The sequence below is a fragment of the Drosophila santomea genome, chromosome 2R (genome assembly GCF_016746245.2).
Source record: "Drosophila santomea strain STO CAGO 1482 chromosome 2R, Prin_Dsan_1.1, whole genome shotgun sequence".
NCBI classification, from domain to species: domain Eukaryota; kingdom Metazoa; phylum Arthropoda; class Insecta; order Diptera; family Drosophilidae; genus Drosophila; species Drosophila santomea.
Genome location: NC_053017.2, coordinates 14,416,753 through 14,429,455, shown reverse-complemented (window position 1 = coordinate 14,429,455; position 12,703 = coordinate 14,416,753). Strand labels below are relative to the sequence as shown.

The 12,703-nt window shown below is 44.4% G+C and overlaps 10 protein-coding genes across 10 annotated transcripts; 9 read left to right on the top strand and 1 right to left on the bottom strand.

The window, feature by feature from the left end:
- Positions 1-60: 60 nt before the first annotated feature.
- Positions 61-982, bottom strand: LOC120444396 (glutathione S-transferase 1). Its single transcript, XM_039624017.1, has one exon. It carries the CDS (start codon positions 899-901, stop codon positions 179-181), a length of 723 nt encoding a protein of 240 aa, XP_039479951.1. The 5' UTR covers positions 902-982; the 3' UTR covers positions 61-178.
- A 754-nt stretch (positions 983-1,736) lies between these two features.
- Positions 1,737-2,520, top strand: LOC120444397 (glutathione S-transferase 1-like). Its single transcript, XM_039624018.1, has one exon. The coding sequence runs from the start codon at positions 1,780-1,782 to the stop codon at positions 2,452-2,454; it is 675 nt and encodes a 224-aa protein (XP_039479952.1). The 5' UTR covers positions 1,737-1,779; the 3' UTR covers positions 2,455-2,520.
- A 693-nt stretch (positions 2,521-3,213) lies between these two features.
- Positions 3,214-4,069, top strand: LOC120444398 (glutathione S-transferase 1-like). Its single transcript, XM_039624019.2, has one exon. The coding sequence runs from the start codon at positions 3,301-3,303 to the stop codon at positions 3,970-3,972; it is 672 nt and encodes a 223-aa protein (XP_039479953.1). The 5' UTR covers positions 3,214-3,300; the 3' UTR covers positions 3,973-4,069.
- Positions 4,070-4,403: 334 nt separating this feature from the next.
- Positions 4,404-5,155, top strand: LOC120444403 (glutathione S-transferase 1-like). Its single transcript, XM_039624026.2, has one exon. The coding sequence runs from the start codon at positions 4,449-4,451 to the stop codon at positions 5,112-5,114; it is 666 nt and encodes a 221-aa protein (XP_039479960.1). The 5' UTR covers positions 4,404-4,448; the 3' UTR covers positions 5,115-5,155.
- A 474-nt stretch (positions 5,156-5,629) lies between these two features.
- On the top strand, positions 5,630-6,378 carry LOC120444404 (glutathione S-transferase 1-like). The gene has a single exon (XM_039624027.2). It carries the CDS (start codon positions 5,655-5,657, stop codon positions 6,315-6,317), a length of 663 nt encoding a protein of 220 aa, XP_039479961.1. The 5' UTR covers positions 5,630-5,654; the 3' UTR covers positions 6,318-6,378.
- Positions 6,379-7,049: 671 nt separating this feature from the next.
- On the top strand, positions 7,050-7,709 carry LOC120444874 (glutathione S-transferase 1-like). The gene has a single exon (XM_039624854.1). The coding sequence runs from the start codon at positions 7,050-7,052 to the stop codon at positions 7,707-7,709; it is 660 nt and encodes a 219-aa protein (XP_039480788.1).
- A 374-nt stretch (positions 7,710-8,083) lies between these two features.
- LOC120444405 (glutathione S-transferase 1-like) lies at positions 8,084-8,930 on the top strand. The gene has a single exon (XM_039624028.1). It carries the CDS (start codon positions 8,108-8,110, stop codon positions 8,765-8,767), a length of 660 nt encoding a protein of 219 aa, XP_039479962.1. The 5' UTR covers positions 8,084-8,107; the 3' UTR covers positions 8,768-8,930.
- A 273-nt stretch (positions 8,931-9,203) lies between these two features.
- On the top strand, positions 9,204-10,049 carry LOC120444401 (glutathione S-transferase 1). The gene has a single exon (XM_039624023.2). The coding sequence runs from the start codon at positions 9,241-9,243 to the stop codon at positions 9,907-9,909; it is 669 nt and encodes a 222-aa protein (XP_039479957.1). The 5' UTR covers positions 9,204-9,240; the 3' UTR covers positions 9,910-10,049.
- A 63-nt stretch (positions 10,050-10,112) lies between these two features.
- Positions 10,113-11,331, top strand: LOC120444402 (glutathione S-transferase 1). Its single transcript, XM_039624025.1, is given in 1 exon segment — positions 10,113-11,331. A coding segment is annotated over 1 exon segment (669 nt). The 5' UTR covers positions 10,113-10,577; the 3' UTR covers positions 11,247-11,331.
- A 546-nt stretch (positions 11,332-11,877) lies between these two features.
- On the top strand, positions 11,878-12,638 carry LOC120444399 (glutathione S-transferase 1). Its single transcript, XM_039624021.2, has one exon. The coding sequence runs from the start codon at positions 11,914-11,916 to the stop codon at positions 12,580-12,582; it is 669 nt and encodes a 222-aa protein (XP_039479955.1). The 5' UTR covers positions 11,878-11,913; the 3' UTR covers positions 12,583-12,638.
- Positions 12,639-12,703: the final 65 nt, after the last annotated feature.

Here is a 12,703-nt window from a genome sequence, read left to right as displayed (position 1 = left end):
AGCCCAGACACTGGGAAAATGTTGTGTGCCTATTGAAAACAAATGATTATTTAAATGAAATTGATAAGGTAATACATTTTTAATCGTTGTGCCAGCTGAGATAGTTGTTAATACATTGATGTCCACTATCTTTTACATAAAATTTTACTTTAGGCAACGCTCTCACATGGATTCCGCATCACTGTTTTCCAGCTCCACTCTTGATGTCCTCGAAGGCCTTTTGCCACAGCTTGTCAAACTGCTTGGGCAACTTGGCGCGAATCTTATCGGCCAGCAAGCGGGCTCCTCGCAGATTGTCCTCCTCATAGAAGGGCAATGAGGAGAGACGTTCCAGCCAGGCGGATAACTTGGGGTATTTGGCCGCATCCACGGGACAGTAGCTCAGATGCAGAGTGCTGACGGTGGCCACAATGCTGAAGTCGGCGATGGTCAGCTGAGGACCGGCAACATAGGGATTCTCCGCCAGAAACTGCTCCAACAAAGCGTAGGCATCCTTCAGTTCGGCCAAGCGATCCTTGGGCACCTCCGTGGCATTCTCCTTGAACAGAGCTCGCTGCAGTTGCTTGAAGATGCCGTGGAAGAGGACACCGGTCTCGAAATGCAATCGCTGATCCACGACAGCACGCTGCAGCGGATCCTTTGGATACAGTTCATCCGACTGGGCGTACTTGCTCACCAGATAACCGATGATGGCGTGCGAGTCCCAAATGCACGACTCACCATCCTCCAGCATGGGCACCGTGTGCTGCGGATTCTTGCGCAACATATCCGGCTTCAGATGATCGCCGGCCTGGATGTCCAGCGTGCGGAACTCATGCTCCAGCTGGAGCGAACGAAGGGTCAGCAGAACGGCTCGAACCGGCGGGCTGGACTCGGTGCCATATAGAATCAGGTTAACCATCGTGGTTGCTTAACTATTTGCCTTCTAGCTGGTTAGGTTGAGATTCGTAGCAGACAGTGGGCCATCCACAACTGACTCAAGGCAGGCTAAATAATTAGAACTTCTTTTAAACGCGATAAGATTAGATACTAAACTTAGTTTCTTGATAATTACCACAAAGACGTCATAATGCTGCAAGTTTAAGTTTGCCTAATTGTTTATTAATGCCCAAGATAAGTCGCTCGCTCTGCTATCTATAGCTACGTCAATATTTGATCAATGTCACCGTGATTTATTTGATCATGGGTGGAGCACCAAAGGGGCAAATTATTTATACTGATAGAAAAATATTAATCTTTTTAATGCTACTATTATCCATTGAGATACCCCACATATTCCCCCAAATTGGTTGAGCTTATATTTTTATGCTCTAGAGCTTTTAGGAACTTTCAAGCTTAGTTCAGGAAGACTTCAATTGTAAAATTACATTGTTTCTACATGATTCAAATCTATACTATGGTTAAGTGTAAAACAAGTAACATTATTAAACTATTTTATTCTGACAAGCAATTTTTGTGAGTTCACAAAGGCTGCCTTAACTTAAATATATTTGTTTATATTTGCCTGCATAAGGTTTTTTAAAATTTATAAATATAGACGATTCCAGAACTAATCATTGAATGCAAACAATGTTTTTTATGATGAAATAAATATATTATACAAAGTTTTTTTCTTTAACTGTTTGGGTCAAACAAACACATGGGTTCGAGCTTTTTTATCTGAGGTTCGCAAAATGCTCTCTCATTCAGCGGAAAGCTTGCGGCAAAAAAGGTGTGTACTATATACAGTAAATACATAGATCAGTCGAGAGAAAAACGCTGCCGGGTAAACCACACATCATGTCCAGCTCTGGAATCATACTATATGGGGTAGACCTCAGTCCCTGTGTGAGGACCGTCAAACTGACCCTGAAGGTCCTCAATCTGGACTACGAGTACAAGGAGGTGGATCTGCAGGCGGGCGAGCACCTGAGCGAGGAATATCTGAAGAAGAATCCCCAGCACACGGTGCCAGTGCTGGATGATAATGGTACCTTCATCTGGGACTCGCATGCCATTGCCGCCTACTTGGTGGACAAGTATGCGAAGTCGGATGAACTCTATCCCAAGGATCTGGTCAAGCGGGCGATCATCAATCAACGCCTCTTCTTTGACGCCAGTGTAATCTATGCCGGCTTGGCCAATGTAAGCGGTCCTTTTTGGATAAATGGCATCACCGAAGTGCCACAGGAAAAACTGGACACCATACATCGGGGTCTGAAGCTGCTGGAGACGTTCCTGGGCAACAGCCCCTACCTGGCCGGCGAGTCACTGACCCTCGCCGATCTGTCCACGGGGCCCACTGTGAGCGCCCTGCCCGCTGCCGTGGACATAGATCCTGCGACATATCCCAAGGTCACCGCCTGGCTGGAGCGACTGAACCAGCTGCCCCACTACAAGGAGATCAACGAGGCTCCAGCCCAGAGCTACGTCGCCTTCCTGCGCAGCAAGTGGACCAAGCTGGGCGATAAGTGAGCAGCGCTCTCAAGCTCGAGCTTAAATTTTATTTATCAATGTACACCACTATATTTAAAACATACACTTCTTTAAGAAATAAAAAATATAAAATACATAAAAGATTTTGTTTGAATTATAAGCATTTTGGTATGTATATAGAATATCTTTTTTTTAATAAACGAACTACATAGATAGGTAACATTGGTATATGAGAGTACATATGTTCGATATGCCGATAAGAAAGCCAAATTTGCACAGAATATAAATAAACAGCCTCAACTTCTATATTCGCTGAAAAGCTTTGAGCAAAGAGGTTTGTGCCTGAGAGAGAGTAAAAAGATCAGGCTTAAATTAAGTTTAACTCAATATATTATGTACCTGTTGAGTGCTTGTACCTATAAGGGATTTAAAAAAAAAATTGCTATGTAGCAAATACACCAGGCCTAATAGTAGTTCAATAATCTTCAATTTATGTATTGAATATCTTATCCAAAAAGGACCATTTTGAGTTCACAAAATATACCATAATCCGTTAAAAAGCTCTGACATATGCTGCAAAGTTCGTCAGGAAAGTTCATTAAATACTCAAATAAAAATTGTACAAACTCATGTTCAAAGGGGGTTTGCAACTCATGTTTATATATAGAACCCCCTGGTGAAATAAGCAAAAAAAAAGCGTATAATGGTGAACAAAGCAGTTTTCACTTGAAGCCAAACAAACAAACCAACAAACCAAATCGAAAGCTTTCATCTTTACATGCCGCACGGGGGAGTCCATCGTGAAAGCTCTCCCCATTTGGTATATAATCCAAGGGCAGGGTATCAGTCGCTATAGAATCGCTTGTCATTCAGCACACACACATTATGTCCAGCTCGGGAATCGTACTATACGGCACTGACCTCAGTCCCTGTGTGAGGGCCGTCAAACTGACCCTGAAGGCTCTGGATCTGGAGTACGAGTACAAGGAGATGAATCTGCTAACGGGTGAGCACATGAGCGAGGATTTCCTGCGGAAGAATCCCCAGCACACGGTACCAGTGCTCGATGATAATGGAACAGTGCTCTGGGATTCGCATGCCATTGCCGCCTACTTGGCGGACAAGTATGCCAAGACGGATGAACTGTATCCCAAGGATCTGGCCAAGCGGGCGGTCATCAATCAACGCCTCTTCTTCGAAGCCAGCGTAATCTATCCTGGGTTAGCCAACGTAGTGGTTCCCTTCTGGACCACAGGATGCACTGAGGTGGCCCAGGAGAAGCTGGACTCTATTCATCGGGGTCTAAAACTGCTGGAAACCTTCCTGGACAGCAGCTCATACCTGGTGGGAGATTTGCTGACCCTGGCTGACCTGATCTCTGGGCCCACAGTTAGTGCCCTCCGCGCTGCCGTCGACATCGAGCCAGTGGAGTACCCCAAGGTATCCGCTTGGCTGGATCGCCTCAATCAGATTCCCTTCTACAAGGCGATCAACGAGGAGCCGGTCCAGGGCTACGTCGCCTTCCTTCGCAGCAAGTGGACCAAACTAGGTGCCTAAATACAGTAGGGAATCCAATTTAGTACTATGAACCACTTGACCCACCATGTACATACATTATATACTCATTACCTTTCATTTCTTAAGTAACTCTTTACCTAATAAATTGTAACTTTTTCTTAAGAAAAGAATACCGTAATTGTTATCTTTGTTTTGGATTTTTGTGTACCTACCGTTGTTATAGAATGTTTAGGAACTACAATAATGGGTCCACTTATAGCAAGTTATCATATAGTGCATACTTCTGGGCAAAACTTTTATTTGGAGATTGAATCAGCAACGACTATCTCACACTTGGGGAACACGACCCCAATGTTTTTATCACGGATTTTATGAACGTTCTAGTTGATATCTTCAGTGTACAATTACAAAAGTTTATTGAAGATACGAATGGGGCAAGCTCTGGGCACCCAATTTGTAGTTTAATTAAGCTCGTTAAAATGTAGTGGAACTTGAGTCTCTCTGGTGATCGCAACATGACGGATAAAATAGTTTTGTATGGCATGGACATTAGTCCGCCGGTTCGCGCCTGTAAGATAACTTTGCGAGCCTTGAACTTGGACTATGAATACAGAGAACTGGATCTGCTGGCAGGAGATCACTGCAAGGATGAGTTCCTTAAGAAGAATCCCCAGCACACCGTGCCACTTCTCGAGGATAATGGAGCCCTAATCTGGGACTCACATGCCATTGCTTGTTACCTGGTGGACAAGTACGCCAAGTCGGATGAGTTATATCCCAGGGATCTGGTGTTGCGCGCTCAGGTGGATCAGCGTTTGTACTTCGATGCCAGTATCTTGTTTATGTCGCTGCGCAATGTCAGTATACCCTATTTTATTCGCCAAGTGAGTCTGGTTCCCAAGGAGAAGGTGGACAACATCAAGGATGCATATGGCCACTTGGAGAACTTTCTGGGGGATAATCCCTATTTGACCGGTTCGCAGCTGACCATAGCTGATTTCTGTTGCGGAGCTACTGCATCCTCACTGGCCGCTGTCCTCGATCTCGACGAGGAAAGGTATCCAAAGGTGGCTGCTTGGCTCCAACGCCTCTCGAAGTTGCCCCAATTTGAGGAGGACAATTTGCGGGGCTTGAATAAGTACATCGATTTGTTGAAACCCGTCTTAAAGTTGGAGCAATAGTTACTTGTACTAAACAAATTTAAATCAAAAATGTATTCTAACTGAAATTTAAATAAAAATATATTTTTTTAAATCATAATACATATAACATTTTATTTATTCGGTTGACTAGATTTTGAAGAAAACAAAAATAAGAGAGAATCTGTAACAGAAAAGATAATTTAAAATGTTTAAGATCGGTTTTATGGTTGTAAACATTATAGTTCCGATAATTGCTGATTTATTGCCTAACACAATCTTCTATTTTATCGTTTAAACTATGACAAGGTTCTTTGATCCCAAATGGGTAAACAAATATAAACGTTTAATTTGTTGCCAAGAGAGCTTTATATTGTAAAGCTCCAAAACGTGAAATACAAAAATATTACGTATACGACGGCTAAGGGCGTTCCAAGCATTCAGTTTGCCAAGCTGCAGAGTCATCACAGAGTTGCAAAGCTCTCTTAATTGAAGAGCACCACCTGAGCGGCTATATAAAGCTGTAAGTTGGGACAGTCATAAAACAGTTAGTAGCCAAACGCCTTACAGCACAATACAGCCATGGGAAAACTTACGCTTTATGGAATCGACGGCAGTCCTCCGGTCCGCGCGGTGCTGCTCACCCTGAGGGCCTTGAACCTGGACTTTGACTACAAGGTCGTCAATCTGCTGGAGAAGGAGCACCTGAAGCCGGAGTTCCTCAAGATCAATCCGCTGCACACTGTGCCCGTCCTGGATGATAATGGCTTCTACCTGTCCGACAGCCATGCCATTAACTCGTACCTGGTGAGCAAGTACGGCAGGAATGATTCGCTGTATCCCAAGGATCTGAAGAAGCGAGCCATCGTCGATCAGCGTCTGCACTACGACTCCAGTGTGATCACCTCGACGGGAAGGGCCATCAGCTTCCCGCTCTTCTGGGAGAACAAGACGGAGATTCCACAGGCGAGGATCGATGCCCTGGAGGGTGTCTACAAGTCCCTCAATCTGTTCTTGAATAGTGGCAACTATTTGGCCGGCGATAACCTGACCATTGCCGATTTCCAAGTCATCGCCGCTATGACCGTCAATTTGTTGTACCTGCCGGTGGATGCCACCAAGTATCCCGATCTGGCTGCCTGGATCCAGCGTATCAAGGAGCTGCCCTACTACGAGGAGGCGAATGGCTCTCGTGCTGTCCAATTCATCGAGATCATCAAGAGCAAGAACTTTACTATTGTTTAAGCCATTTTAGTATAGACAAAAATAAATAAGAACCAAATATAATAACCACTTGACTTTTGTACGACAATGTTGTTTACTATCAGTCAAAACTTGTTTTGAGTGAATCGATAAGAGAAACTACTGGTTTATTTTGTCGATTTTTGGTTTGCAGGTTGATTGCTGCGTTCGATCTGGCGGCAGATATGATATATGGATTACAATATATACTATATACTATAGTGCGCAGAGAGTTGATGGATTTTTCAGTAAAATATGTTAAACTAAAGCTGCCCCAAAAGATCAGTTAAAATATTGGAATTCATTCGATCTTCATTAATTCCTCATGTTACAGCATCTGGTTAATAGCAATAGCTCGAAAGGCCAACAGTACATGAAGCATTTAGCTTAGTACTTTGGCTTTTTCTTGTGGTAATTACTGGCCTATAACGAAAATCTAATCATTAAATATTGTGTGTATGAATGTACAAAGAGCAGTTGGTAAGAGCTTTGAAACAGAAATCGTCAGTTCAGCTCTCCCTTACGTCAGAGACCTCTGACTTATTATTGAAAGAGCACCGTAATCGAAATATGAGCTGATGTCATCCAATCGGGTTTACTGCCGTGTCATTACAGCACAGAGAAACTCTCTTAACTTAAGAGAGCTCCCCAGCTATAAAAGCCCCACAGTGGTTAGGCATTTCAAAGAGTTAAGAGCTACACCTGCCGCTGGAAAAGCAAATAAGAAACTGGAAAATGGCCAAACTCATTCTATACGGATTCGATGGAAGTCCTGGCGTACGCTCGGTCCTGCTAACCCTTAGCGCCTTGGGTCTGGAATTCGAGTACAGGATTGTGAATCTGATGACCGGCGAGCACCTGAAGCCGGAATATCTCAAGATCAATCCACTGCACACTGTGCCCACGCTGGAGGACGATGGTTTCTTTATCAACGATAGCCATGCCATCAATGCCTATCTGGTGAGCAAATACGGCAAGGACGATACCCTGTATCCCAAGGACCTTCAAAAGCGGGCCACTGTGGAACAGCGTTTGCACTATGACTCCAGTGTGCTGGTCAGCACCGCTCGTGCACTCGCCAGTCCGTTAATGGAGGGCAAGACCGAGATACCCAAGGCCAGATTTGATGCCCTGGAGGAGGTGTACAGGACACTCGATGTGTTCCTGCAAAGCAATGACTTTGTGGCTGGAAGTAATCTAACCATCGCTGATTTCCACGTTATCACTGTGCTTACGTCCACGGTGCTCTTCCGTGATGTGGACGCCACCAAGTACCCAAAGTTGGCGGGCTGGGCTCTGCGCATCCGCAGGTTGCCCTACTACGAGGAGGCCAACGGATCGCGAATGGAGCTGGTGGCCAACATTTTCAAGAGCAAGAAATTCATAATTGTATAATACGCACTATCTTCCAAATATATTGTAAGATTCAACTTTTTTCTTATTACTATGGGAATAGAACAATTATTCCGCTTCCAAAACTTCTTAACGGAACTCTAACTCATCATATGTAAGGGATTATACTTGAATTCTCCTCAGTGTAGATTTATTGCACATAGAATATGATATATTTACTGAAAGGGCTTGTTGTTTGGAAATCGCTGAAGGCATTTTCCTAGAAAATAATAGTACTTTGGACTGCAGTCCCAATCAGGATCGTGTTGAGTTCTTTGGAACATTCAGTGTCGGATGCACTGAGTTGGAGCCATTGCGAAGCCCTAAAAAGGTATAAATACTCACTTTGCAATTAGCTGAAATCAGTTTCATTTCGCTATTACAACCGTTTTAGTTGGATCATGTCTGGTATTGTGCTGTACGGATTGGACATTAGTCCACCAGTGAGATCCTGCCAGCTGACCTTGCGAGCCCTGCAACTGGAGTATGAGTTCAAGGAGGTCGATCTCCTGGCAGGCGAGCATCGCACAGAGGAGTTTCTCAAGAAGAATCCCCAACACACCATCCCTTTGCTGGACGACAATGGTGTTCTGGTGTGGGACTCACATGCCATCGTATGCTACCTGGTGGGCAAGTATGGCCAGACGGATGAGTTGTATCCCAAGGATCTGGTGAAGCGGGCACAGGTGGATCAGCGCCTCTACTTCGATGCCAGTGCCCTGTTCATGGCCCTGCGAAACATCTGTGCTCCGTACTTTTGCAATAATGTCACGGAGATTTCGCGTGAGAAGGCCGACAATGTGAGGGATGGCTATGGCCACTTGGAGACCTTCCTGGGCGAGAATCCCTACCTAACCGGGGACACTCTCACCGTTGCGGATTTCTGCTGTGCTGCCACGGCCTCATCTCTGCCAGCTTTTCTGCCCCTGGAGGCGGAGAAGTATCCGAAGGTGGCCGCCTGGTTGGAGCGCCTCAAGGAGTTGCCCTACTACGAGGAAGCCAACGGGTTGGGGGCCAGGAAGTACGTGGACTTGCTGAAGGACCAGCTGACCCTTCTGTAAGCAGCCTTTCCCACAATTACCGAGTGCGTTGCTGCATCAATTTTTAATGCTCTGCTAATTAAAGAAAGTTGTTGACAAACGTTTGCCACCGTCCACACTCGAAGAAAAAATGTGTGTATAAACAAAATATAATAAAAGACTATGAAGTATATTAAAATATAAACTTTGCTGTAGAAGTACAGAAGTACTGTTATACAACATTAATTACACTATTAAGTCATGTGGTTTAGGGTCCTTGTTTTTAGGCCAAATCATTGCCGTAATTTAAGTGTAAATAATTTAATTTCAAAAAATTTGTTCCCAGAGTGCGTGGCCTTTCGTATTCCGCTTGTACAGTTCAATTGCTTGGGAATGGGAGGCGGACTTAATTAAAAATCCATTGACAGCTTGGCAGGTTCCCAGGACCAGGGCAGATAGCTATATATATTCGTCCTGCCACCGTACGTAGCACTCACTTGTAAGTTCGCTGGAGAATGGGTAAGATCTCGCTGTACGGCCTGGACGCCAGTCCGCCCACCCGGGCATGTCTGCTCACCCTGAAGGCTCTGGACTTGCCCTTTGAGTATGTGTTCGTCAATCTGTTCGAGAAGGAGAACTTTAGCGAGGACTTCTCGAAGAAGAATCCACAGCACACGGTGCCGCTGATGCAGGACGATGATGACTGCATCTGGGATTCGCATGCCATCATGGCCTATCTGGTGGAGAAGTACGCGGCCAGCGATGAGCTCTATCCCAAGGATCTGCTGCAGCGTGCCAAAGTCGACCAACTGATGCACTTCGAGTCGGGTGTCATCTTTGAGTCGGCCCTAAGGAGACTCACCCGTCCGGTGCTCTTCTACGGCGAGTCCACCTTGCCACGCAATCAAGTGGATCATGTGCAGCAGATCTATGATTTTGTTGAGACCTTTCTCGATGATCACGACTACATGGCCGGCGATCAGTTGACCATAGCGGATTTCAGCATCGTTTCGACCATCACCTCGATTGGTGTTTTTCTGGAGCTGGATCAGGCCAAGTATCCCAAGATTACCGCCTGGCTGGAGAGGCTCAAGGAGCTGCCCTACTACGAGGAGGCCAATGGCAAAGGAGCTGCCCAATTCGTGCAGCTCTTGAGGTCCAAAAACTTCACTGTAGTTTCCTAAACGCTTATGGCTTAACACCTTAATTGGATATGACCCCATTTTGCTATCACAAAATCAATATTCGACATCAGAATACCTTTTCCTATACCTTTTGTTAAAATTTATCAAATAAATTATGCAAAGCACCCATTAAACAAACTGTTTCATAACAAATTCTATTATTAATACGCATCGATTTTCATACTGCTCGTATTTTTCCATAGAAGTTGAACTATACTCATTATGTTATTGAGCGATTGTCAATAATTGTAAGCATGACTCTCCGTACCATATACACCTGTTTGAGATCTTTAGCATGTTTACTTGATTCATGGCAAACATAATTGATAGCTTCTTATCAACAATCACATATGCATTATCAGTGTGATTGTTTTGAGGAAAAGTACTTAAGCAACTTTGATTAAGGTTCGACGAACTGGTATACCATATAAAATGATTGCATAATTCCAGCAGAGCAGTATTTAATTTTAAATCATTTAAGAGTTTTATCAAAACATTATGTTTCCTCCAAACGAATTAACTCTTAAAGGACCAACAGGTGTATATAAAGTTAATGACCAGAAATACTCTTAGAAATGTCTCTTAGCCATGCTCTCTTTTTTTGGTAATACCATTTGCACGTTCTCGATCCCAAGAGTCAGTAGAGAACGATAGCTCAGTGTGCAAACATGGTCAAGTTGACTCTGTATGGTGTGAATCCCAGTCCGCCAGTTCGTGCGGTCAAACTCACTCTGGCTGCCCTTCAGCTGCCCTATGAGTTCGTGAACATAAATATCTCGGGAAAGGAGCAACTTTCTGCGGAGTATCTGAAAAAGAATCCGGAGCACACGGTGCCCACACTGGAAGATGATGGTCACTTCATTTGGGACTCACACGCTATCATCGCGTATCTGGTGTCCAAGTATGGCCAGAATGACGATCTTTATCCGAAGGATCTCCTCCAGCGAGCTGTGGTGGATCAGCGGCTGCATTTCGAGACAGGAGTGGTGTTCGCCAATGGCATTAAGGCCATCACCAAGCCGCTGTTCTTCAATGGCCTGACCAGGATACCCAAGGAGCGCTACGATGCCATTGTCGAGATCTATGACTTTGTGGAGACCTTCCTCGCTGGATAGGATTACATTGCCGGGGACCGGCTGACCATTGCCGATTTCAGCCTTATCTCGTCCATCACTTCATTGGTGGCGTTCGTGGACATCGATCGGGTGAAATACCCCAGGATCATTGAGTGGGTCAAGCGATTGGAGCAGCTGCCTTACTACGAGGAGGCCAATGCGACAGGCGCCCGGGAATTGGAGACCATTCTAAAGTCCACCAATTTCACTTTTGCAGCCTAGCTTTGAAATTGAAATACAAATTTATGAAATAAAATTTGGATCTAAGAGAAAATATCGTTGTAGAAAATAAGAGAACTTAGTTCCCTGGAAGTAACAAGAGAATAAAATGTTTGCTAAGTATAAAGAGAACTTAGTATATCAGGTAGCTTTATATATACTACATATGTGTTTACATATATGTATTATATTTTTGCCGGCAACCAACATTTTCGAGGGCTTTCCATTTTATTCGCCTCTGTCAGCATGACTTGTATTTTCTTTACGCCCTCTGTATAGCGCTTAAGCGCTTATCAAAGAAAACTTGTTGTTTTTCACTCTATGTGATTCATATAGTACGCTCATATGTTTGCGCTAAAAGCCTTTTAATCAGTTTTATTAACTGTAGATGTTGGGATAGGTTATAAATAAACATAAAAGCGAATGTTAAGGGAGTGCAAAAGTGTAGCTGACTCAAGAAGTAAAGTTTGTAAGACAGAGATATATGCATGTTTACATACTCCCATACATACATACATATCATTATTGACTCTTAAAGTGCAGTAAATTCGTAGATTTTATATGGCACATGAATCTCTCTTAACTTTTCTCTTCAGCTGATCCCAAGTATTATAATATGAGGTGCTCAACAGCTATGGGTTAGTTCGAAAAGTGACCCCACTGCGACAAGATGGTAAAATTGACTTTATACGGCTTGGATCCCAGTCCCCCAGTTCGCGCTGTGAAACTGACTTTGGCCGCTCTAAACCTAACCTACGAATATGTAAACGTTGACATTGTTGCTCGTGCACAACTTTCTTCGGAATATCTGGAGAAGAATCCCCAGCACACGGTGCCCACCCTGGAGGATGATGGTCATTTCATCTGGGACTCGCATGCCATCATCGCCTATTTGGTAACCAAATATGCTGATTCCGATGCCCTGTACCCTAAGGATCCTCTCCAGCGCGCTGTTGTTGACCAGCGGCTGCACTTCGAGTCCGGAGTGGTCTTTGCCAATGGCATTAGGAGCATTTCGAAGGCAGTTCTCTTCCAGGGACAGACCAAGCTACCCAAGGAGCGATACGATGCCATCTTCGAGATCTACGATTTTGTGGAAACCTTTCTCAAGGGCAACGATTACATCGCTGGAAATCAACTGACCATCGCGGACTTCAGTCTCGTTTCATCTGTGGCCTCCCTGGAGGCCTTTGTGTCCTTTGATGCGGCCAAGTATCCCAGGATCAGTGCTTGGATCAAGAAGCTGGAACAGCTTCCTTACTACGAGGGCGCCAATGGCAAGGGCGTACGCCAGTTGGTGGCCGTTTTCAAGAAGACCAATTTCACATTCGATATCTGATATGTCCACTTTCACACCTAACACAGTAACAATAAAGAATTGTTAAGAAAAGTCTAGAGAATTTTTGTGGTGAAATTAATTATTGACTTGTACACAAATCAATAGAAGAGCGGAGATAAGC

Excerpts from the sequence above, each read along its gene's own strand:
- LOC120444399 (XM_039624021.2), top strand. The coding sequence starts at position 11,914 with ATGGTAAAATTGACTTTATACGGCTTGGATCCCAGTCCCCCAGTTCGC.
- LOC120444397 (XM_039624018.1), top strand. The coding sequence starts at position 1,780 with ATGTCCAGCTCTGGAATCATACTATATGGGGTAGACCTCAGTCCCTGT.
- LOC120444404 (XM_039624027.2), top strand. The coding sequence starts at position 5,655 with ATGGGAAAACTTACGCTTTATGGAATCGACGGCAGTCCTCCGGTCCGC.
- LOC120444398 (XM_039624019.2), top strand. The coding sequence starts at position 3,301 with ATGTCCAGCTCGGGAATCGTACTATACGGCACTGACCTCAGTCCCTGT.
- LOC120444401 (XM_039624023.2), top strand. The coding sequence starts at position 9,241 with ATGGGTAAGATCTCGCTGTACGGCCTGGACGCCAGTCCGCCCACCCGG.
- LOC120444396 (XM_039624017.1), bottom strand. The coding sequence starts at position 901 with ATGGTTAACCTGATTCTATATGGCACCGAGTCCAGCCCGCCGGTTCGA.
- LOC120444874 (XM_039624854.1), top strand. The coding sequence starts at position 7,050 with ATGGCCAAACTCATTCTATACGGATTCGATGGAAGTCCTGGCGTACGC.
- LOC120444403 (XM_039624026.2), top strand. The coding sequence starts at position 4,449 with ATGACGGATAAAATAGTTTTGTATGGCATGGACATTAGTCCGCCGGTT.
- LOC120444405 (XM_039624028.1), top strand. The coding sequence starts at position 8,108 with ATGTCTGGTATTGTGCTGTACGGATTGGACATTAGTCCACCAGTGAGA.